Here is a 23607-nt window from a genome sequence, read left to right as displayed (position 1 = left end):
TAATTATAATCACAAATTATGCTATTTCAAATTAAATGACTTATATAATGATGATCTCATTTATTGTTTTAAATGCTAATTGAATAAGTCATTATTACTTTTGATTTGGAATTAAATGAGAATAAAATCGGATATTATCTTTTGTTCCTTAGATAATTATCTTTTTGGATTTTAGATATATTATCTTTTGGGCTTTAGATACTATTTTATTTGGGCTTAAGGGTTTAATGGGTGCCATGCTCAAATATAAATAGACCTTCAGGGTTTTGGTCCCCAATATACCAAAACCGCCTTTGTTACTCTTTCCCCATCAAAAGAGTTACAGTTCAGCCTCCTAGGAATACAGAAGGCTTTGGTTGAGGAAGATCGAAAGAACCACAAGATCCAAACTCTTCCAATTGTATGATTCATGTTTATGAATTCAGGTACGCTTCCGCATTATGATATATATATTTTTGGTGATTCAATATGAATGATCTGGGTCATTAAAATTAATTTATTCCAACACATATTCCCATGAACCATAACCTTAGTCCTTAAAATAGCATATAAAGAACATGTAATCAATTAACAAAATCCCCTAAACTGCTAAACATCACAGTTAAATTTTCAAAAGGATTGTATGCTACTGTCATGTGCTGAAATTAGCTAATCAATTATTTAAGAAACAACTGCTACCGTGGATGCACCACACTAACTGTGACTTCATTAAATGACACTAGTTCACTCTTGCTTGATGTGTCACCAACAGGATCTCTCTCAGTGAAGAACCCTGGCATTTTTGGTTGAAGCAATGTGCATTCGCTACTCAGCATCATAAGAACATGCGACATGCTTGGCCTGTCTTCTGGATTCTGTTGAACACAAAGTAGACCCACATGAATTGCTCTTGTGACTCCAGATAAATCGGACGAATTTCTGATGGACGGATCAACTATTTCAGAGCAATTACCTTCTATAAAGAGTTTCCATACCTGTATGTATCCAGTTTAGTTAATACAATAACAACCACAAAGTTTTTGTCACATCAGGTAAAGTTAGGACATGACTTAGGTGAAGGTACATATATTATTTGGTTTGTAAAATAATAAATATCAATAACAACCAAAAGTTTAGCTTACATGCCCCAGAAGATTAAAGCGATGATTTCTGTTGCTGAATCCTCTATTTCTTTTTCCACTTACTATCTCTAATACAAGCACACCGAAGCTATAAACATCAGACTTTGTTGAGAAAATTCCATCAATTAGGTACTCTGGTGATACATAACCACTACAAACATCAACAATGATACAAGTATACAGCTTCAGCACAAGGTAGTACCTCAAGACGTTTATATTAATTATATATATTAACATGTTAAGTAATCAAGTACTTACTAAGTTCCGACAATTGTTGTTGTGTTTGCTTCATTTTCATTTCCAATAAAGCTTCTGGCTAGTCCAAAATCAGAGATTTTGGCATTCATTTCATCATCTAGCAGAATATTGCTAGCCTTGAGATCTCTATGAACCATTCGATGTCTCGAATCTTGATGGAGATAGAGAATGCCCCGTGCAATCCCAATGATAATAAGGAAACGCTGAGACCAAACTAATTGCATGCTTCTCTCTTTATCTTTTATATATAAAAAGAAAGAAAGTAAGGCTGAGTTTCAGATTAAAGTAGTCTTTGTAGCTCAAATTTTAAGTATTTCTTATAGGAGAACAACCACCACTGTTTTAGAAGAAACTGTATTGCCCTTAAAATTTTACAAGCATCAGACATAGAAATAAGGATACATACAAAATTATGTTAGGGAGGTGAAACATAGACACAAACATAGACATTGTGTCTTGTGATACTAAATTAATGTATCTTATGTCATTTTTGACAAGAGGAACATAAAGATACTAGTAATAGAAATTTATTTTTTTTCATAATCTGTCCTATCTTATATTTTGTTTATAACCAAACAAAATACAAAAACACTAATTTAATGTCTCTGTCTTTTATATCTTGTTTCCAATATCTTAAACAAAATACAGCCATATGTTGCTATGATTGCTAGGCTTTCAATCAGTTACTTTAACTAAATGTTATGGTAGAGAAATATAGAAGATCTATTACCCAAACTAGAAAATAATTAATAGTAAATAAATCAAAACTAGGAAAGGATCAACTTAGAAACAAACCAAATATGAAGTAGTCCAAGCTTTTATTTGGCATATATTCATAGACCAGCATTCTTTCTTCTGCTTGAATGCAACACCCTAGAAGCTTCACCAAATTCCTATGCTGAAGTTTGACTACATTCAACACTTCACTTTTGAACTCTTGAAGACCTTGTCTAGAATGTACTGAGAGCCTCTTAACTGCTATTTCTCTTCCATCTTTCAGCATACCCTAAATATTGCAGTATGCCAGTATTTGATGTGAACATCCACTTTTAAGTTCATACTATTAAGTATAAAGCACTAGCCTAGCCATTTTGTCTGATATATAGTATACTACCTGATAAACAGTTCCAAAACCACCTTTTCCTAATATGTTACTGGTGGAGAAGTTATTGGTTGCAGCAATAAGTGTAGCCATATCAAACAGTGGTAGTTCTAGTTCTTCCTCCTGATGCTCTTGTATTACATGTGTATATCTTTCTGGACTGTGTCTCATGTTTCCTGTAAAGCAGTAAGCATTAAGAAAAGAACAAATATAGCATGGCTGCAGGAAAATGAAGAAATCTGCTTACTAGATTTTCCCATGCCTCTTAAAATATGTTGCTAGATTATCCTGTTTCTAGAGCCTCCATTTTCCCCTAATGTCTTAATGTTATTGCAAGTTTACCTCAAATTCATATATAGGTTAATTTTCTATTAACTAATAGATTAATTGAGAAACCATGAAACTCAACAGCTTTACTTATTAGAAAAAATCAATGAGGCTGCAGAAGTGACTTACTATAGTTTATCTGCTGCTTCTTTCTTCTGTATAGCATGAAGGATGGGTATAAGATCAAAATTCCTATAGATATGACTGTGATGGAGGCAATAATCTGCAGCTTCCTGATCTTGGATTTATGTGATGACTTCTTAATTTCATCTAGGAAAAATATAATTAACAATTAAAATGTACATCTAAGAAAACAATGCAAAAAGAAAAACAGAAAGAAGGAACTTGTTAAATTGTAAGATGAACTTCTTTACCTATATCTTTCCTTGACATTCTGACATAAAGATCTTGCTGTGGAACACTCAGCACTCTAATATCTATCAGCTCATCATACCAGAATAAACACCCTCTTCCTTCTTCCCTGATATCAAAAGCAGCATAAGCCGTGCAGGAACAATTCTTCATGCATAGATTAGCACACTCATCAAGACTCATGCTATTATTTAACCATGATGCTCTTTGTGTGTTTGGTAACTTTAAACCAGACAACTTTACAAATCCATCATCCTGGCAACTCAATTTGTTGATTCTAACACAACCATTAGACCAATCTGCCTGATTCCATTCTTCAGGGACTTTAGGTTCGAATCTGTTCAATAAGCAACTACATACAGGGGAATTGGCTACATTACAGATACCATATGCTCCACATTTACCATAATCATCACAGATATCAGTTGGTAATATTATATAGGCACTCCAACTCTTATTCTTAACACTCCACACATAACGATTCATTGATCCGTCTGCAGATAGCACAGACCTTGTATATATAGCGCTATTGACAAGCTCATATGTGTAATATATCTCTTCCTTGTTGTAAACAAAGTAAAAGTTGTAAAAATTATTATGTTTTAACTGGGGAATTCCACCAAACCGAAGACCGTTCCAAGATCCACTACTATATGTCACGGATTGGCCATTTTTTATACATAATTGAGGATATCCAACAATATTAAGCTGATAAGTATAGCTACCTTCAGAAGGATCATCAGAACTAATCTGCGATATTAGGTACCTTGTAAGGCCTGTAGTTAAGTCACTTCCCAGTTTCATCCCTGGCAGTAGCGTATCATAAGGGTAATCAAAACTCTGCCAAATGAAACTCTTCAAATCATCATCATTGCTCCCTTCTTCCTTCACAACCAGGTTCCCTGAATCCAAAAGCACTGCAACTGGTCGCTGCGCGAATCTTGATGAGTTGGAATGCCAAATGATGGTATCGTTATGAGTATGAAGAGCAAGAGTTCCATTGCCAGTGATCTTCAAGACCCCGGACGAGTCATTAAGTGGAGTGTTTCTATTGGCAATCCATGCTACTGTGTTAGATGGCACTTTATTGTACCATATCCCAAGGTAACGGTTCTTGGAACTTTCTGGAATACTTAAGAATCCAACTGCAAAGGTTCCACCGGCTGAAACCATGGTGTCACCATCAGTGAGGGACCGTGTAATACTAATGCTTTCTATGGCAGTGGAAACGGCTATATCATGCAGCAATAAGAAGCACAACAGAAGAAAGGTGAACGTTTCCATTGTTTTGTTTTGCTTTATTATTATTGTAGGTAACTTGGTAATAGTGCTCTTTTTTAGAGGAATAGTAGATAAAGAACTAGAGTAGATGCAACCACGCAATAGTTGACATTCTTAATCTATAGCGGATGTTGGAATCTTCCATCTCAAAAATACAAATAAGTGTGGGAAAATGTGAAAGATCAAACAAAAGCCAAGAAATTATAGTGCTGAAGCAAGAATATGGGACACAAGAATGTTTCAACAATAACAATATATCTTAACTGAAATTGAAAAGTAGGCATGGCTTGTGATTATGACCGTTGAGCAATGACTTTTTTGTATCCACATAATGATTGATTCCTCGCTGATTTTAGGCAATTTGATTAGATGAGATAGAATTTCAGTTTTTCTATGCTCAAGGTGACAATCGAACCATCAAACACTTTACTCCCCAGGTTTGACCAATGAAAACCAAACCATTTTAATTAGAGTAAATGGTTAAATTAATCCCCACAAGATTACCATTCTTTAGTCCCTAAAAGATTTTTAATCAAATTTATCTTTTAAAGATTTTAAATTAGTCAAGTTAGTCTTTCCGTCATTTTGTTTGTTCATAAATCATGATGTCAAAATTTACTAATGTGACACGTTAAGTGACACCCTAACATACACATAGAAATTTTAATTGACTATTAACATAATTAGTTTATAAAATTAGATAAAATCAATTCCAAATTGAAGAATTCCAATATCTTAAGTTTTTCCCATAAATTAAATGGAAATTAGAACTATCTACTACATATAATCACTATCAAAGACCATAATAAACATAAAAAGAACATAAAACTTCAAATTCAATTAAAATAAATTCAATATTCACAAGAGTTCAAACTAGAACCATAAGTAACAAAAGTGAACAATTAACAAGCAATTATAAAATTAAACAAGATCCAAATCAAAATGTAATAACAAAAGTGTAATGATCATAAGAAAACCTAGAAGGTAGAGTTTCTTTTTCTAAAAACTAAGAACCAAAAACTATCTAATTTCTGAGTGTGTGTTGATCCTCCCCTCCATCCTTCCATCAATTAGCTTTAAGTTGGGCTTGGAAATGGGTCCAAAAGCCTTCAGAATTGCCCCTCACATGTTTCATTGATGAAGCATGTGCTGCTGGTCATGTATACGCATGGGGCATGCATACATGCAAGTTAGCCAGACTGAAAGTCATATGTACGCATGAGCCTTGCGTACGCATGAGTGTCAGATCTTCAATTCTTTCATTTTTCATGATTCTTCTACTTTTGCATGCTTCCATTCCATCTTCTAATCATCATTGCCCTATTAAACTTGAAATCACTCAACAAACGCATCAAGACATCAAATAGAGTATAAATGAATTAAATTTATCAATTTAAGGGTAAAAAAAAGTATGTTTTTAACTCTTGAGCACAATTTAAGAAGAAATCATAATTGCATGCAATGTGGTGAATAAGTGCAAAATAAGTTGATAAAATTCACTCATTTCAATTCAAAATAAATCATAAAATTGTGGTTTATCAACCTCCTCACACTTAAACAAAGTATGTCCTCATGCTAAATATCAAGAAAAGTACAAGGAAGGGATATCAACATTTGTTCAATGCAAACTATCTAAATGCATCCTATCTAAATGCATGCAACTACTCTACCTAATACTATATCTAATTATCTTTGTGTAACTACTTGGTCAAAATAAATTAATTTCCAAGAAAACATATATACAATCAAGGGCTTAAACAACAAAGCAATTAATGCAATTTCCATGAATTAGTTTGAGTTGCAAAAGAATATAACTTGCAAGATAATCAATCACAAAATATGAAAATATAGAATTGAGCAATTGAACCAGTCACCGGATGCGTATACGTTCTAGTCGCTTAAGTGTATAGGGTTGATTCACTCAATTCTCCTCTAATTATGATTTCTAAGATTTGTTCTTCATCTAACAATCAACAACTATTCAATGCATGCATGCAAGTATCATCAGAACTTTTCCAAAGGTTGTAACGGGGTTAGGGTAAAGGTAAGGATGTATATGGCTAAGTGAGCTAGAATTTGAATCCTTGATTAACTTAAACTCTTACCAAACACATATAACAACCTATACGATTCTAAAATAAACTTAACTACCCATCATTTTACTTTTCACACACTCATGTATTCTTTTCAATTCAAATTCCATATGCATTGTTATTATTCCTTTTTATTGGGGTCTTTGTCCCCTTTTTGTTGCTTCCTTTTTCTTTTTCTTTTTCTTTTTCTTTTTCTTTTTGTATATTATTATTATATTTTTTTTATACATTTTTTTTCAAAGTATACACAAATGTCAATGCATATGGTTTATACAATTAATACATGAGTATGTACTCAATTTCCAAGATTTTAAAAAAATACAAAACACATATTTTGTTTCTCTACTAATGTTTTCCAAATTTTTCACACTTAGATAATACACACTTTCATTAACCTAAACTAATCAAAGATCCATATTAATGATATTTATTATTTTTCACTTATGTTTAGTGATGTGCTAGAGTAAGAACAAAAGGAGATTCTATTAGACTCAAAATTAACTAACAATGGTGGATAAAAAGATAAAGACTATATGGGTAAGTGAGTTTAAATGAAATAATGGCCTTAATCATATACATGTATATATACACAGAATAATGGATATAGAGAATCAAACAAATCAAAGATTACAATCATAGAGAGAATAACACACAAGAATGAAAATAGTGGTTAATATGATGCAACCACACATTAAAACTCAAATATCACATGGTAGTGTGGTCTTAGCTCTAACTATATGTTTCACAATATTATAGTTCAAGCAAGTTCAATAAAAAATAATTTCAACTCAAATCAATTAGGTTGTCCTACAATAATCTCTTGGAATTGTATTATTTTAACCAAGTGGCTTACATTAAATTTTTTTTCATATATATAGGGGTATTAGATGAAGACTAACATGTACTAAGACTAAAATGAAAACCAAACTAAAGACTTAATTATAATAAATCCAAAAGAGAATTAAAGTCTCAAAACACTAAAAAATAGATCAAAAGTAAATTAAAAAGCATCATCATAAAAAATGTAAGTACAAGAGTCTAGAGTAGAAGTTATGTCACCCAAAAGATCGGTTATCGACCTCTCCACACTTAGAAGTTAGCACGGTCCTCCGTGCTATGATTAATAAGGGGAAAGAAAAACGGTCTATGGAGCTCCACCTCTGGTGTCCTCAAGCTGGTGTGATGGGGGTGCCTCCACATCCACTGCTTGATCTCCTTTTCCGCTATGATCCGAGGTGGTTTTCGGTGAGTCCGGCTCTTCTGGTGGTGGATTGCTATAGCCAATGAGTTTCTTCAAGTGCTCATATCGTTGCTTGTTGCGACGCTCTACCTGATTAATCTTCTTGAAGAGCTGCTGCACGAGCTGGTATATGGGCAGATGAGCTTGAGATGTGGCTGCTGAAGGAGGTGGTACTGAAATGGAGGGTGCCGAGGTGGTCGAAGGGTCTGAAGACAGGGTCTTGCTCTAAATAGCGGCTTGAGGCTTGAACCAGTTTTTGTACGGGATACACGACTTATACTTAACCGAGACCAGTACCTCATCATCATCCTCATTGAGAACTCCAACTGTAGAAGCCAAGTGTGTAATTAACGCAGAAAAAGGAAGATTTCCAACTGTAGGTGCCCGACCCATTGCCTTTCTAATGAGTCTTGGAAGATGTAGATGTTTTTCCTTCAAGATACACCAGAGGAGGACCACCATGTCTGCAGTGACATTGGTCTCATGAGTACTCGGCATAACACAGTTGGACATAATTTGTTGCCATACCCGAGCTTTATTGGTCAGGGTATTCATGGAGATGCTTTTGGGATTTAACTTATGCGCCCCATAAACCCAAACGCTTCAAGGATGGGCAATAACCTTAATGACCTCACTCCACTCAAAAGCAAATAACTCACGCTCTTTCTCCGCCCTTTGATAAGCATTATCCCCTTTCGGTACATGTGGAATCCCAAGTGCCTGTTGAATGGCCGCTTCAGTCACTGGGACTCGCTTTCCTTGTACAAACACCGAGTCAAGGGCTGCCGAGTAATAGTTAGAATAAAACTCGCAGACCCAAGACACATTGACACTGCCTACCTCTTTTTTAAGGAACCCCCATCCTCGTCGCTTAATATAGTCCACTACAAACTGAGCCAAGTGCTCCGGGATGAACAATCGACGTTCATAGTGGATGGCTCACTCCAACAACTTAAGGTACATTCAGTCACAATAACAGTTGGAGAAGAAGGGGTCTTTTTGTCTGCTTCATCAGTGTTTTCAGCCTTCCTGGGTCAGCTCTTAGGTTGAGGCATAGCGGACCGTTTAAGTCAAGCATCACACTACTTCACTAATGAAAGGATATAAGATTAGTGGTACTCTATGAAATCCAATTTCACAAAACTCAAAGTCAATGAAGCACAGTAAATCAATGTTATTGGGTGGTGCATGAGCAATGTACTAATCTTGTAACCTTATATAAGAACCACAACATCACAAAATTGAAAGTGTAGGTCATGTTTCAAACCGTGAACAATGCATAAAGAATAAGGATAATACAAGAATGAGCATCAACTAAAAAAGACATGACCAAAACTACACAAAAGCTCTTTGGATTCTTTTAGCAAACACTTGGTGTGCATCTTTGCATGAATTATAGTCTTTGCACACCTAAGAATAAAATGTAGCCACATTGACAATGTTCATCATCAAGCATCAATCAACAACATAAATCAAAATGAACAAGCTCATACAACCATATAAACACATAACTAAAGTCATTCTAACTCTTGACACATGAAAACATAAGCAAATATTTACAAACCTCTCAATAACAAAATACACTTGAATGAGGAAAAGTGAGGTGAATAGCGATCCCAAAGCCAACCAAGAGGTGGCACCGGCAGTTGAAACTTGCCAGAAAAAAATGAGAGAAAAAGTAGGTGGAAGAAAAAGAAGAATGGTGATGGCTCTGGCGGCGGTGGGTCACCAAAATTTGGTGGAAGGAAGAAGGGAAGAGGTGGTGAAGAAGAGAAGAGAAAAGAAGAAGAAATGAGAAACAAGGCATCGTTCTTCTTTATGAGAACCAGGGATGTCATGCGTACGCAAGGGTCATGCGTACGCATGACTACAAGAATTGAAAGATTGTGCATCCGCACAGGTTATGCACACAACGCATTACTCTTTGGATGGGTGGCCATGCGTACACATGATCTCAAGATCTAGGCGCAAGCATGAAACACATACGATGTTCGCTCAAAACCCATTCCTCTCGAGTTTGAAAGTCATGCGTACGCATGGATCATGCGTACACATGATCAACATTTCATGCGCATGCATATTTCTCGCACAAAACTCGCATAGAACCCAAGCACAACTGTAATGGGGTCATGTGTGGGCATAAATCATGCACAACCCTCACACAAGACCAATTCTCTACTGGAAGGTGGCCATGCGTACGCATGATTCATGTGTGCGCATGGAATGGCAAGTTTTCAAAAATGATGTGTACACATTAGAGATGCGTACGCATGTCTGTAAAAGCAGTTTTAGTTCTTTTTCATCAATACGTAGCTTTTGAACACTATCCAATAACCAAAACCTTGCCAATCACCTTCAAACTCAAATTCAACTAGGAAAAGATAAGAATTGCAACTAAGAATTAAAAAGCTAATAAAGAGCTATACACAAAGAAGAAAAATTAGAACGCTATACCATGGTGGGGTGTCTCCCACCTAACACTTTTCTTTAACGTCCTTAAATTAGATGGACATGATGCTCAGTTGCTAGCGCTAGGTGGATCCTCTAAGAGGAACATCTCTAATTCCTTCTGTGACTTGTATTCATGGTATCTCTTCACTTGATGACCATTCACCTTGAAAGTAGTCCCACTTTGAGGGTGAAGAAGCTTCACTACGCCATAGGGCCTCACTTCCTTAACCTTATAAGGACCATCCCATCTTGAACAAAGCTTGCCCGGCATGAGACGAAGTCTTGAATTGTAGAAGATAACCTTATCACCTTCTTGAAAGTCCTTCTTCCGAATATGGTGATCATGGAATGCCTTAGTCCATTCCTTATAGATCCTTGTATTTTCATATGCTTCAATCCTAAGGCATTCTAGTTCTTTTAGTTGTAGCTTTCTTGCAATACCCGCATGTGTAAAGTCCATGTTACACTACTTAACTGCCCAATATGCCTTGTGCTCTATCTAAATCGACAAGTGGCACGCCTTATCATAGACGATCCAAAAGGGACTCATCTATAATAGGGTCTTATATGCCGTCCGGTAAGCCCACAAGGCATCACCCAACCGAGAATTCCAGTCTTTCCATTGTGGGTTTACCACTTTCTCCAAAATTCTATTAATCTCTTGGTTGGATACCTCAGCCTAACTATTGGTTTGAGGGAGATAAGTAGTGACAACTTTGTGCATCACACCATATCTCTTCAGCAATGCCTCCATTTTTCTGTTGCAAAAATGAGTTTCTTGGTCGCTCATGATTGCTCATGGTGACCCATACTGACAAACAATATTGTTTCTTATGAAAGAAACAACTGTGTTAGCATCGTCAATGTGGGTTGGAATCACTTCTACCCACTTTGACATATAGTCACAGCTAAAATAATGTAAAGAAACCCATTTGAACTAGGAAAAGGCCCCATAAAGTTAATGCCTCATACATCAAAGATTTCACATAAAAAAAACATGGGTTGCTGAGGCATCTTATCCTTTTAGGAGGCATTTCCAGATTTCTGACATTGGTGACAAACAAAATAATATTGGGTTGAATCTCTAAATAACGTCGGCCACCAAAATCCACAATCTAACACTTTCTTAGCAGTCCTTTGGGGCCAAAATGGCCTCCACTCTCAGATGAGTGACAAAACTCAAGTATAGATTGGAATTCCGATTCCGGAACACACCTACAGATTACTTGGTCCGCCCCACGTCTCCACAAATGAGGGTCATCCCAAATATAATATTTGGTATCACTCCTTAGTTTATCTCTTTGGTGCTTAAGAAAATCGGGAGGAAAAATCCGGGTGACCAAGTAATTAGCCATACGAGCAAACTAAGAGGTATTGCAAGAGATTGCTTGCAACGCATCTAGCGGTAATGAATCGTCTATAGAAAATGGATCATATTTAATGTGCTCAACACGGCTCAAATGATCGGAAACCAAGTTTTGGGATCCACTCATATCCCTAATCTTAACGTCAAATTCTTGCAAGAGCAAGATCCAACGAATGAGTCTAGACTTCGATTCATTCTTTGTTAGCAGATACTTAAGGGCTGCATGATCCAAGTGCACTACTATCTTAGAGCCTAGCAAGTACGATTTAAACTTGTCTAATGCAAAAACAACTGCTAAGAGCTCTTTCTCGATAGTAGTGTAATTAGATTGCGCCGCATCCAATGTCTTTGAAGTATAGGCAATAATATAGGGAAGCTTACCCTCGCGCTGTGTAAGTGCGGCACCCACAGTATGATTGGAGGTGTCACACATAATTTCAAATGGTTGTGTCCAGCCAGGGCCTGTCACAATTGGAGCTGTGGTGAGGGCCTTCCTCGACTTCTCAAATGCCTCTTTGTAAGCATCACCTAATTCAAATACAAACATCCTTTTGCAATAGATTGGACAGAGGCAGGGCTATCTTGCTAAAATTTTTGATGAACCGTCTGTAAAAATCTGCGTGTCCCAGAAAAGAATGGACCTCCCTCACAGAAGAGGGGTAAGGCAAACTAGCAATAACACCAACCTTAGATGGGTCAACAGAAATTCCATCACTAGAAATAACATGACCTAACACTATACCTTGCCTAACCATAAAATGACATTTTTCAAAATTTAATACAAGGTTAGCATTGACACATTTTTCCAAGACCTTAGCTAAGTTGTTTAAACAGCAGTCAAAAGAGGAACCGCATACGCTGATATCATTCATAAAGACTTCCAAACAATTTTTCATAAGATTAGAAAAGATACTTGTCATGCACCTTTGGAACGTAGTTGGTGCATCGCACAAGTCAAATGGCATCCTTTTATAAGCAAAGGTCCTAAAGGGGCAAGTAAAAGTAGTCTTCTCCTTATCTTCAGGAGCAATATGAATTTGGAAGTAACCAGTAAAGCCATCAAGAAAGCAATAGTGGGATTTACCAGATAACCTATCTAACATCTCGTCGATGAATGGTAGAGGGTAGTGATCCTTCCTAGTAGCGGCATTGAGTCTTTTATAATCGATGCAAACCCGCCAAGAATTTTGAATCCTTGTTGTGACCATTTCACCATCTTCCTTCTTCACTGTTGTGATCCCAAACTTCTTAGAAACTACGTGAACCAAACTCACCCATTTGCTATCAGAAATCGGGTAGATAATATATGCATCTAGCAGTCTGGTGATCTCCTTTTTCACCACATCAAGAATCGTCGGATTAAGCCTTCTTTGTAGGTTGCCTCATTGGCCGAGCTCCGTCTTCAAGGAAGATGCGATGCATATAAGTATGTGAGCTAATCCCCATATTGTCGGCCAAGCTCCAACAAATGGCTCTTCGATGCTTTCTTAAAGCCTCAAGGAGCTTTTTCTCTTCTTGTGTAGAGAGCTCACTTGTAATAATGACTGAAAACTTGTTGTTCTCAAGGAAAGCATATTTAAGATGGAGGGGGGGGTAAAGGCTTTAACTCAGCACTCAACTCATGTTGTGGTTTCTTGTCCCCATGACCATGGAAGGCATTCTCATGAATTTCCTCATGTTCACCCACACTTTGAATCTTGTTAAGACTCACGTCTCCATGAATCTCCTTTTGCACTTCCGCTACCACTTCGTCGATGATATCACACCGAAGGATGGAGTGATCCTCCGACGGATGCCTCATCGCTTCTTCCAAATTGAACTTAATGGTCTTGTCACCTACCTCGAATGAGTAAGTGCCAATAAAGGCATCTAGCTTGAATTTTGAGGTCTTTAAAAAGTTCTACCAAGTAGAATGGATGAAGGTTTCTCATTATCCGTTGAAAGCATCTCAAGAATATAAAAATCAACAGGGAATACCAAATCCTTAATCCACACAAGCACATCTTCTCTGGAAAAAAAATTGATTATATTCATAAAATTATAATTGAAAAATTTTGGTTTGATTAGATTAATTGATTTATTAGAGTGAATAATTTATTTTCTAAAACTCATACTTTAAGAACTTTACAAGAGACTATATACATGTTTGATTAAGTTTTACATTATTTTAGATTGTTCGATTTGATTTGAATGCGTTTTTGAAATATTGAATTATTTATTGGTACTCACTTATGTATTCTAAAATTAAAAAATATGTTTGACATTTTTTATGATTGAGAAAGCATGATTGAAAAGGATTTTTTATGAGCAAATATTATTTAATTTAATTTGAGATCTAAAATATTGAAAGATTCAAGGATATGTTATATTTGAAACTATATGTTTTGATGAGACTACGTAAAAAGCTAATTATTGATACTTGCTATTCTGAAATTGTAAAATATGTTGGAATCTTTTATGATTTAGAAAGTACAATTAAAAATGATTTATATGAGAATGTATTGGTTGATCTGATTTGAGATTTTGTGTATTTGAAATGTTAATTAGTTAATTATATTTTGATCTATATGTTTTGAATTGGTTTGGGAGACTCATATTAGAAAATCGTAGTTAACGATGGTCATGATGTTAACTTAGATATATCTAACTCAAACCTTAGCTAACAGGGGCGTTGCTAGCCTAATATGTAGACCACACGTTGGATCTGTTATTCTGTATGGACACACATGAAGAATGGACTACCCTTAGAGATGGAGCCGTCCAAGTGTGAAATATTTTATTTAATTTCTATATTGAAAATTTTCTTATTGATTCACTTATTAGTATTAATTACTATTTTCAAATTAAAATTACTTTGATAATAATGCTTATATAGTCTCATGTAGATTATAAATATATTGTTTAGTCACTGAATTACAAAATTCATTCCATTTTTTTATATAGCCGATTGTGTGAGCTTTTGTTATTTAAGGGCAATTATCTACAATAAAAAATCATTTTTTGTTGAGTTCTTAGATATCATATACTCCATATATCATAGATAAGATCTAACCACATTGATCTATTTTATATTTTTGTTAAAATAATATATAACTATTCATTCTAGTACTTGTACAGTTATTAAAAATATTTATAACTCTCTTATTTAATTTATATTCAAATTTATTAAACTTGTTAAAGGACAATTTTTTTAAAAATCAATCATAACTCATTTTAAACCTTAAACCGTGACAAAAACTATTATTACTATCAAGAAGGACTAGAATTCCAGGGGTGTTGACCTTCAAAACCCCTGAGGAGTCGGTGAGGAGTTTTTCTCTGTTTGCAACCGATACTATTGCCTTTGTTGGATCTTTGTGAAACCAAATTCCAACATAATCCCAATGCAAAGGTTTCATTTGCTGCAACTAACGTCTCACCTTCACTGATAGATAGAAGTATGTTAATTGTTTGTTGGAGCACAAAATGCTATTAAATTCAGCAGAGAGAAGCATAACAGGAGAAGGCTAAAGGCTTCCATCAATCGATTATATTCTTCTTGACAGTGTCAATAATATCTGTGAAAGCAGAAAAATAGTTAAGTGACCGTATACTATAAACATGATGAAGATATCACCGCCATACCTTGTAAAAAACTGACATTCATGGCATCTTTTTCCTTTTCAGGTTTATGATAACAGGCGCAGTACATGTATAATGATCAACAAAATTCAAGTGAGTTAGCTTTTAGACATGAATTTCTTCCTCTAGAGAATGTAAAGTAGAGAAAGGAAGCTTCTTGATGAGTTGATAGTGTAAAACTTCAAACGAAATTATGTTTATACTTCTAAGTTCATATATAAAAATAATAAATCAATTTCGTTATACATCTAAGTTTTTTTTTAACTAAATCTAACTAAATTTTTTTTTGTATTGCTTTGTGTGCCTCCTTTTTATTTTTGTTTTTTTTTCTCCTCCTCTTTTTCATGTAATATATTAGTTATTTTTTATTTTTAATTTTACTTTTTCTCTTTTAAGATAATAAAACAAAAAAATTATAAAAATAAAATAATAAAAAGATGAAAAAAAAAAAGCAGAAGATGAAAACGAAGAAGAAGAAGAATTTTGAATTATACATAATTTATCAGAACAAACAACATTAAAATTTTTTAACAATAATATATAAATTTCTTAATTTTTATACCGAAATTTTGCTATAAAAGTACAAAAATATATTTTCTTTAATGTTGTATTTTTTTCTTCTTTTTGTTCTTTCTTTTTTTTCTTTTTTTTTTATTTTTTCTTTTGCTCTTATTTCTTTTTAGAAGCATTACTTCTCATATTAGACATGAATGAACATGTGTATTGTAATCTTATTTAGTTGAATGAATGTAAGTTCTTCCTCTTCTTACTGATTTTAAAGCATTATGTGTTCTTTCTTCTTCTTTATTTGATTTTTTCTTATTTTTATTCATGTTAAGAGAATAAAATAAGAAGCATCATGAGAAGGTAAAACAAGAAGGAGAAGATGAACAATAAAAAAAAGGATGATGATTATGATAATGAAGAAGAAGAAAAAGGAGGAGGAGTTTTCAGTTATTGTTAAAAAATTTTGGTGTATTCTAAATTTAAATTGCACTTGTGTAATAACTAAAAAAAATAAAATAAAATAAACAAAAAAAGATATGCAAATAAATAAAATTGCAAGCCATACTTCTTTTTCTTTTTTCTAACACTAATCACACACACAAACACACTCTCAACCTTTAATCCCTCGTTAGCCATCACTCATAACCAAAGAAAGAATGGAATGAGAAGATAGGGAGGAATGAGAAAAGAACATGAGAAGAAGATGAAAAAAAGAAAGAAAAAGGAGAGAAAAATGACACCGATGAAGGAAAAATCGCTAAGCCATTGTAGCTAAGAAGAGGAGATGGTGAGAGATAGAGAGGGAGGGTTTGAACTCGATGGTGAAAAAGGGATGTGCCGCTGTGTCGTCGTAGCACATCGACGTCAACGCTCTGCTGTCGGAGTTGACGCTAGAAGATGGTTGTCGTTCACGCCCTAGCCTTGTCATCCCCTAATCTAATCAATGCAGTTGCCGAGAAGGATGGTGGTTGTTACACTTCTGTTGTCATTGTCGTGTGTTCCTGCTGCTTGTTTTGGGTTGCTGTATTTTGTTCTCTACCTTGCTTTCCTGTCTTATTTGGGTCTATTCTCCCGTGTTAAAACTACTACCTTCAAACTTTCATAATCATTTGGATTCCAACATCTAATTTTTATATTGATGGTATTTTGGTGTTGGTCTTCGGTCTTTTAGGATCAATTCGTGAGTAGGCTTTACATTTATAATTATTTAATTTTGTATTTATAATTTTTTTTCCGATTAAATTGATCGATGTTATATATTTGCGGCTAGGTTAGTAATTTAATGATTGGACAATAAGAAAATTATGGGTCACAATTTTTTTAAAGTTAGAAGTGAAACTTAAATTCAAATTTTAATTTTATGTAAAAATAAAAAAGCTATACCATTTAAATTATTGCTAGTTAACGATTATAGGTCACAGTTGACCTCAACCAAAACTGGAGAAAGAATAGTCATGCATGTGCTCATGAAAATCAGATATAAGTATCCGTATACTTTTCCCATATTTTAATTTATACCACTATGTATTATTAGATTGAGTTTTAATTTTAATGGATATAAAAGTCATATTAAATCATTTTAAACTAACAATTCTATTAATTACAAGTGTAATAATATGTGTCATGCACGTGATAAAATTAAAATTATAATTTTAAGTTATTTTATTAAAATTAATTTAAATTATAATTATTTGATTAATAAAAAAGTAATATATCATGCGTTGTTCATTTTTTCTTAATTTGGTATTAAGTGTATTAACTCTAATGTAGTTATTAATCGTTTTTATTAATCTACTCTAATGGCGAGCAAGCACATGACGGCATAACGGATTTGTTCTTTATGTCGTTGAATAGCCGCTAAGTTTGTTCACTTATTTGAGTTTAGAATTGTTTGTGGGCTTGGTTGTAATAAATAGCAGTTAGACCCAAATTATGATGAATTTCATGATCTTGGTCAAGAGAAGAGAGAAATTGCTAAGTAGATTTATGAAAGTAGGTGAAGAAGTTAAATGGATGGGTTAAAAAGTTTTTTACTATGATTGTGTTTGGAGCTGAGTTAAATAAGTTGTGCATGTGCTTGTGTTAATTGTAATATTTATTTAATTTAATTTTTATTTTTATCATATGTTACAATTAATTTTAAATATTTATTTAATACACCAAGCGTTAATACTAAAAGTACTTTTTAAAAAGATATATACGTAAAAATAGATATAACATGATTACAGATATAACATAAACAAATATATTAAATAAAAGGTTAAACCAATATGTTGGTCTCTTCCTTTGGCGCCTTTTGATTGTTAGTTAGCTTGGCTGTATTGGTCTTTCTAATTAATCTTCTTCTCGTGGAGGTGTTGTTGCTGTTGTTTTGTTGGGATCTGGTTTTGGCTTTTATTAGGAAGTGTTGTTTTAGTTTAACTTTATGTTTCCTTTGCCTTGTTTGTTTTGTCTTGTGTAGTTGTGTTTGTGGGTTACCTGTTGTGTGGTGGCTTGACTTGTAACCTCACCTCCTTGTGGGATCTTAGTGAGGATAAAATTATCAAAAAAAAAAAATGCATTTGTTAAGTTTTGCAAATTGGAGAATAAGTATGTATTCGGTTGTTTGATGATCACGTAGATAATTGAGTAATTGGATTGCAAATTTATCCCACAATACGCACCTTATTTTTTTCTCATTTCTAAATAAAAGCAGGAATTAAGAGAAATAAGTAGTAATATATCATGAAAAAGATAAAAGATTTTGCATAATAGATAATTGTTGCAAAACAAAATTTCATTGTGAAATATTAAAATTTTATATACTGTAAATCATGAGGATCAACCACAATGTAATGGCCACTTCTCCCTGTTTTTGACCATGATATAAGCTCTCATTTTCCAGTCAAGCGTCCAATAACATCTGATTGAAAAAAAATTGAATTAAAAGTATCAAATTAAGGACAAATAAATGAATAATATAATAAATTACTTATAAATTAAAGAGATTTTATCAATTTATTTCATACGAAATGATAAAATTAACAATATATTAATAAAAAGATATATCTTTAAAAAAGTCACAATACAATTTTAAACATTTGCATAAATTAAATGTTAAAATTTATATTATCGATAAATGATGCTATTATATAATTTCTTGGCAAAAATTAAAGTAAAAAAAAAAATTGTGGGTTAATACAAATTAACAATTTTGTGTAGGTTAATACAAATTAACTATGTACCAATATGAGCAAGAAAATTGAAATGATTGTCAGAAATTTTATGATCATCGACTTTATTACTATACATGACTCTTTCTTAAAAGTTATTCTTCACACGTGTGCAGTTGAAAGATAAATTTCGCTTGATTCCTCAATCACAAAATTTGAGAAGATATAGACTCTCCCCTCAATCAATTCATTTTTAAACATCTTTGCTAAATAATTCTTAATTGAACAATAAATTTTATCACACTGTAAAACAAATTAAATATAAAGCTATTTAAAATATTTATAAACTGGACCTAGCATCACTTGAAAGAATCATGAAAAATAATCAACTAACCTTATCATTCATTAGAACTATTTCTATGTAAGTCGTTTTGCTCTTGTCAGATTTAAATGAAACTTTTCATAACCTTATAATTCTTGTTTTTTTTTCAAACTTATAATTATCACATATGTTAATTATTTTTTGATTTTCTGATTATGAATATTTTTCTTTGAGTCTACAATCATTTAATAATTTTATTATTCCATTAATACCACCATACATATAATAATCTTCATAAATTATAGTAATTTCCTTATTTATATATATGAATATATTAATTGTTTAGTTAATAGTTTTTTTATTCTCAAAATATATATATATATATATATATATATATATATATATTTTGTTAAATAATTCTAAATATTTCTTTATTTAGTTTATACATATACATTAATTGTACACAAATATGTTTAAGTCGCATATATTAATTATTTTTTTTATCATACTCATTTTTTTAGCCTACAATCATTTAATATTTTTTTATTTTTTATTATTAATGTCATCGTATGTGTAATCTTCATAAATTACATTAGTTTTTTTGTTTATATATATGTATATATTAATTTTGTTAAATAATTTTAAATATTTCCTTATTTATGTATACATATATATTAATTATACATTAAAATATTTAAATCACATATATTAATTATTTTTTGTGTTATGATTATTTCCTTATGTATATATGGTTATTTTTTAGGCTCAATAATTTGAATATGGGAAGCAAATGGGTGTTTTGGCCAGAAATGGAGCAATGGTGTGTTTCACCCAATGATGGATGCAAGCCCAAAACGCAGGGGCGTGTTGCCTTCGACAAGTGGTACGTGTGATGAAGTGGCGCGGCCTGAGATGGACACGTGGCACCACGCAGGGGCGTGCTAGTCTAGCACGCGGGGGCGTGATGGTGACGTGTAGAAGCAGGAATGGTCCACGTAGGCAACACGTGGGGGCGTGCTGACCTAGCACGGGGGGCGTGATGGTGATGTGGCATCACGTGGGGGCGTGATGGACACGTGGCCAAGCTTGATTGGTACACGAGGGCATCAAGTGGGGGCGTGCTGAGTCAGCACGCAGGGGCGTCCTGACACGTGGCACTACGTGATTGGAGTTCGCAGTGAATGCTACTCTATATATAAGGCCGTGGCTGGGTTCATTTTCATTCTGAGGAAGTGTGAGAGTGTTCTTTGAGTGTGTTTCTGGTGTAATGGAGGATACCGCAAGTTAGTAGTGTATCGTGACGGTGAGATAATACGTAATACTCATGAGGGAGTGAGGTTTGTGTGTCAGAATCCGTTTTCGTTTGTGGTTCCATGCACGATGACGTTTATGGAACTTCAGAACGGTCTCTGTCAAAGCATGGAGAACGGTACATTAATGAGAGTGAGCAGAATTCTGTACCGGAATCCGATTATAGTTTTTGGTGGTCTAATACAGTTTGATACCATGCCAGTCACTGACGAAGTGACTATGCGTAATATGTTTCAAATTCACCGGCAGACTCAGATGCGACAGCCACAGATTGAGCTGTATGTTGAGTTTGAAACCGCAGAGGCAGAAGGGATTCAAAATGACTTAGAGGTGGAGGATGATAGAGCTGCAGTGTACGAGGGAATGAGTAGTGACGAAGAGCAGGATGGTGATGTGGGAGTTGAGACAGCAGCTGATAATGTAGTGGTTCACCCATCGAGCAGTCAACCAATGAACGTGCCACCTTTTATGCGTGAGTTGGATCTCGACGCCATGCATGCACCAGAGTTTCCGGAATATTTAAACATAGGTACGTGATGACCGAATAATATGTTTTTTTTTTAATATATAATTTGGATTTATTAATATACGATGATGGGCACTTTCTGTAGGCGTTGCTGATCCCGAGGACGTAGAGTTCCGGATTAGAATGGAATACAGTTCTAGAAAGTCGGTCGTGGCAGCAATTAGAAGTTACACTATCGCTAGAGGAGTTGACTACGACGTGTATGAGTCTGAGCCACAGACGTTCTATGCAAAATGCAAGATGTATGGGCGCGGGTGCGACTGGCTAATCCGAGCCAGCTTGATACGGAAAAAAGGTTGTTGGGAGATACGCAGATACAACGGTAGGCACACGTGCACAATGGGAGTGATTTCACAGGATCATTCCAAGTTGGACTCGGACACAGTTGCTGAGGCTATAAGGCCATTGGTCGAGACTGACCCGTCCATAAAAGTGAAAACTATAATAGCCGAAGTCCAGTCAAGGTTCAACTATACCATCAGTTACCGAAAGGCTTGGTTGGCAAAGCAGAAATCCATAGCGAAAGTTTTCGGTGATTGGGAAGAGAGTTACCAAGCCTTGCCGTGGTGGCTCTCGGTTATGGTTCAGAAGATGCCTGGGTCAGTTGTCCAGATAGAAACACGCCCACTCTACAATGGGAATGAAGAGGCGCAAGGGGTAAAAATACTTCATCGCGTATTTTGGAGTTTCAATCCATGCGTTAGGGCATTCAGGCATTGCAAGCCCCTAGTTCAGGTAGACGGAACACACCTATATGGAAAGTACAAAGGTACACTTCTGGTAGCTGTTGCACAGGATGGGAACCAAAACATTGTGCCTATCGCTTTTGCCTTGGTGGAAGGGGAGACAGCTGATGCGTGGCACTTCTTTCTAAGGAATCTGCGAATGCATGTTGTTAGAAAAGATGGTGTGGGTATCATCTCGGACCGGCATGAGTCAATTCGAGCAGCAGTAAATCGTTCCGGAGGTGACTGACAACCTCCAAGAGCATGGTGGATGTTTTGTATAAGGCACATCGGCAGCAATTTCTTACGAGCATTCAAAGTCCCTCACTTGCAAAAGCTTGTGGTCAATATTGGGTATTCAAGAACGGTGGAGGAGTATAATATCAACTATAAGAGGTTGCAAGAGCGAGGCGAGGCATATACCAGGTGGTGCGATGCCATTGGACTTAGACATTGGGTATTGGCATTCGACAAGGGACATCGATGGGGCCATATGACGACGAACCTTGTCGAGTGCATTAACTCAGTGTTGAAGGGTGCCCGTAATCTACCTGTGTTGGCGCTAGTCCGAGCAACGTATTATCGGTTAAATGAACTATTCACACGGAAGAGTGCTGAGTCTCACGAACGCAAACGTGCTGGATATACTTATTCTGTATTCGCACAACAGCGGATAGAGGCAAGTATGCAACAGGTTGGGAATATAGTTGTGCACCGTTTTGACAGACGGAATGAAGTATTTGAGGTGCGCGAAATGAGTAGCGGAAAGGTATTAGTCGTTGATCTTGCACGACGTACGTGTGATTGTGGGCACTTTCAGGTGGAACGAATACCATGTCGCCATGTTATTGCTTGCTGTGCTAACCAGCGGATCGATTGGCACGTGTATGTGCATGACGTGTACAAGATGACAGAGATCCGTAAGGTATATAAATTCGAGTTCTCACCGTTAGGTGATGCCGAGATATGGCCTGCGTATGAGGGACCCACATTGGTCGCTAATCCCGCCTTGAGGCGAACGTCGAAAGGTCGCCCAAAATTGACCAGATACTTGAACGAAATGGACTCACGCGACATGCGTGGTCCTCGGATATGCCGTCTCTGTGGTGCTCAAGGACATAGTCGGAGTCGATGTCCTCAGCGTGCTGGATCAAGTGGTGGGGGGGAATGACTTTTATTTTCAGTGTGATTGTATCTTTGAATTTTTATTTTTATTTTTATTTTTATTTTTATTTTTATTTTTATTTTCAGTCCTCGAATTTGCATTTTTATAATAGATTTTCTTTTTTGTCTTAGTCGTGTTTGTAACTTTAAATTTGAGGTTATCCATTGATGTTTAAGACCGTGATAATGTTAACATTTACTGCCTTACTGAAGCAAAGATACAAATTTTTAACTACTAATAACATTGGCGAACATACAGAACATTAAATACACATTACATTGATACCCCAGTATGAAATCTAAACACCCCAACCCCATGCTCACTTCTTACGGCCCATCCAGTTCAGTCCCTTACCCATCATGCCCAGACCTGGCTTTGACGGAGTATACCTATCGGGTGGATTTCGCTCCGTCCGTAGGTCATATGGGTGACCGGGAACTGCGTCACCCATATCTGCAGCGGCCGACCCACCTGCCTCTTCCCTAGGTGCCGACCTACCCGCCTCTGCTGGAGCAGATGCACCGGGGTTGAACTCGTCAACAAGTGTGTATGTCCGCCGAATGAAACCACTATCACACGATGCACCCTCTGACGTGTGGTCGGAAGCAGGACGCTGCACCTCATGGCTCATACCTACTGATGTCCCACGTGGATCAGCTGAGGCTGA

General features: G+C 35.3%; 4 protein-coding genes across 4 annotated transcripts; 2 read left to right on the top strand and 2 right to left on the bottom strand.

Annotated features, from left to right (window-relative positions):
* Nucleotides 1-533: 533 nt before the first annotated feature.
* On the bottom strand, nucleotides 534-4880 carry LOC112769711 (G-type lectin S-receptor-like serine/threonine-protein kinase At4g27290). The gene is made up of 7 exons (XM_072225653.1): nucleotides 3183-4880; nucleotides 2938-3078; nucleotides 2494-2657; nucleotides 2175-2385; nucleotides 1380-1617; nucleotides 1122-1272; nucleotides 534-974 (listed from the first exon to the last, which is right to left on the bottom strand). The coding sequence occupies exons 1-7, from the start codon at nucleotides 4462-4464 to the stop codon at nucleotides 675-677; spliced, it is 2487 nt and encodes an 828-aa protein (XP_072081754.1). The 5' UTR covers nucleotides 4465-4880; the 3' UTR covers nucleotides 534-674.
* Nucleotides 4881-8397: 3517 nt separating this feature from the next.
* Nucleotides 8398-10705, bottom strand: LOC140181281 (uncharacterized). The gene is made up of 2 exons (XM_072224816.1): nucleotides 10321-10705; nucleotides 8398-8576 (listed from the first exon to the last, which is right to left on the bottom strand). Exons 1-2 carry the CDS (start codon nucleotides 10703-10705, stop codon nucleotides 8398-8400), a joined length of 564 nt encoding a protein of 187 aa, XP_072080917.1.
* Nucleotides 10706-20593: 9888 nt separating this feature from the next.
* LOC112769710 (uncharacterized) lies at nucleotides 20594-22025 on the top strand. The gene is made up of 2 exons (XM_025814191.1): nucleotides 20594-21053; nucleotides 21136-22025. The coding sequence occupies exons 1-2, from the start codon at nucleotides 20594-20596 to the stop codon at nucleotides 22023-22025; spliced, it is 1350 nt and encodes a 449-aa protein (XP_025669976.1).
* A 21-nt stretch (nucleotides 22026-22046) lies between these two features.
* Nucleotides 22047-22946, top strand: LOC114925772 (uncharacterized). The gene has a single exon (XM_029294890.1). It carries the CDS (start codon nucleotides 22047-22049, stop codon nucleotides 22944-22946), a length of 900 nt encoding a protein of 299 aa, XP_029150723.1.
* Nucleotides 22947-23607: the final 661 nt, after the last annotated feature.

The sequence above is a fragment of the Arachis hypogaea genome, chromosome 18 (assembly GCF_003086295.3).
Source record: "Arachis hypogaea cultivar Tifrunner chromosome 18, arahy.Tifrunner.gnm2.J5K5, whole genome shotgun sequence".
NCBI lineage: Eukaryota > Viridiplantae > Streptophyta > Magnoliopsida > Fabales > Fabaceae > Arachis > Arachis hypogaea.
The sequence above is the reverse complement of the archived record's forward strand: the minus strand, read 5'-3'. Positions and strand labels throughout refer to the sequence as shown.

Excerpts from the sequence above, each read along its gene's own strand:
- LOC112769710 (XM_025814191.1), top strand. The coding sequence starts at position 20,594 with ATGACGTTTATGGAACTTCAGAACGGTCTCTGTCAAAGCATGGAGAAC. Across the intron at positions 21,054-21,135 it reads TCCGGAATATTTAAACATAG|GCGTTGCTGATCCCGAGGAC; the intron begins GTACGTGATGAC and ends CACTTTCTGTAG.
- LOC140181281 (XM_072224816.1), bottom strand. The coding sequence starts at position 10,705 with ATGGACTTTACACATGCGGGTATTGCAAGAAAGCTACAACTAAAAGAA. Across the intron at positions 8,577-10,320 it reads AGAGGATCCACCTAGCGCTA|CCCTTGACTCGGTGTTTGTA; the intron begins GCAACTGAGCAT and ends ATTACTCGGCAG.
- LOC112769711 (XM_072225653.1), bottom strand. The coding sequence starts at position 4,464 with ATGGAAACGTTCACCTTTCTTCTGTTGTGCTTCTTATTGCTGCATGAT. Across the intron at positions 2,386-2,493 it reads GTTTTGGAACTGTTTATCAG|GGTATGCTGAAAGATGGAAG; the intron begins GTAGTATACTAT and ends TGCAATATTTAG. Across the intron at positions 1,273-1,379 it reads ACAACAATTGTCGGAACTTA|TGGTTATGTATCACCAGAGT; the intron begins GTAAGTACTTGA and ends TGATGTTTGTAG.
- LOC114925772 (XM_029294890.1), top strand. The coding sequence starts at position 22,047 with ATGTTTTGTATAAGGCACATCGGCAGCAATTTCTTACGAGCATTCAAA.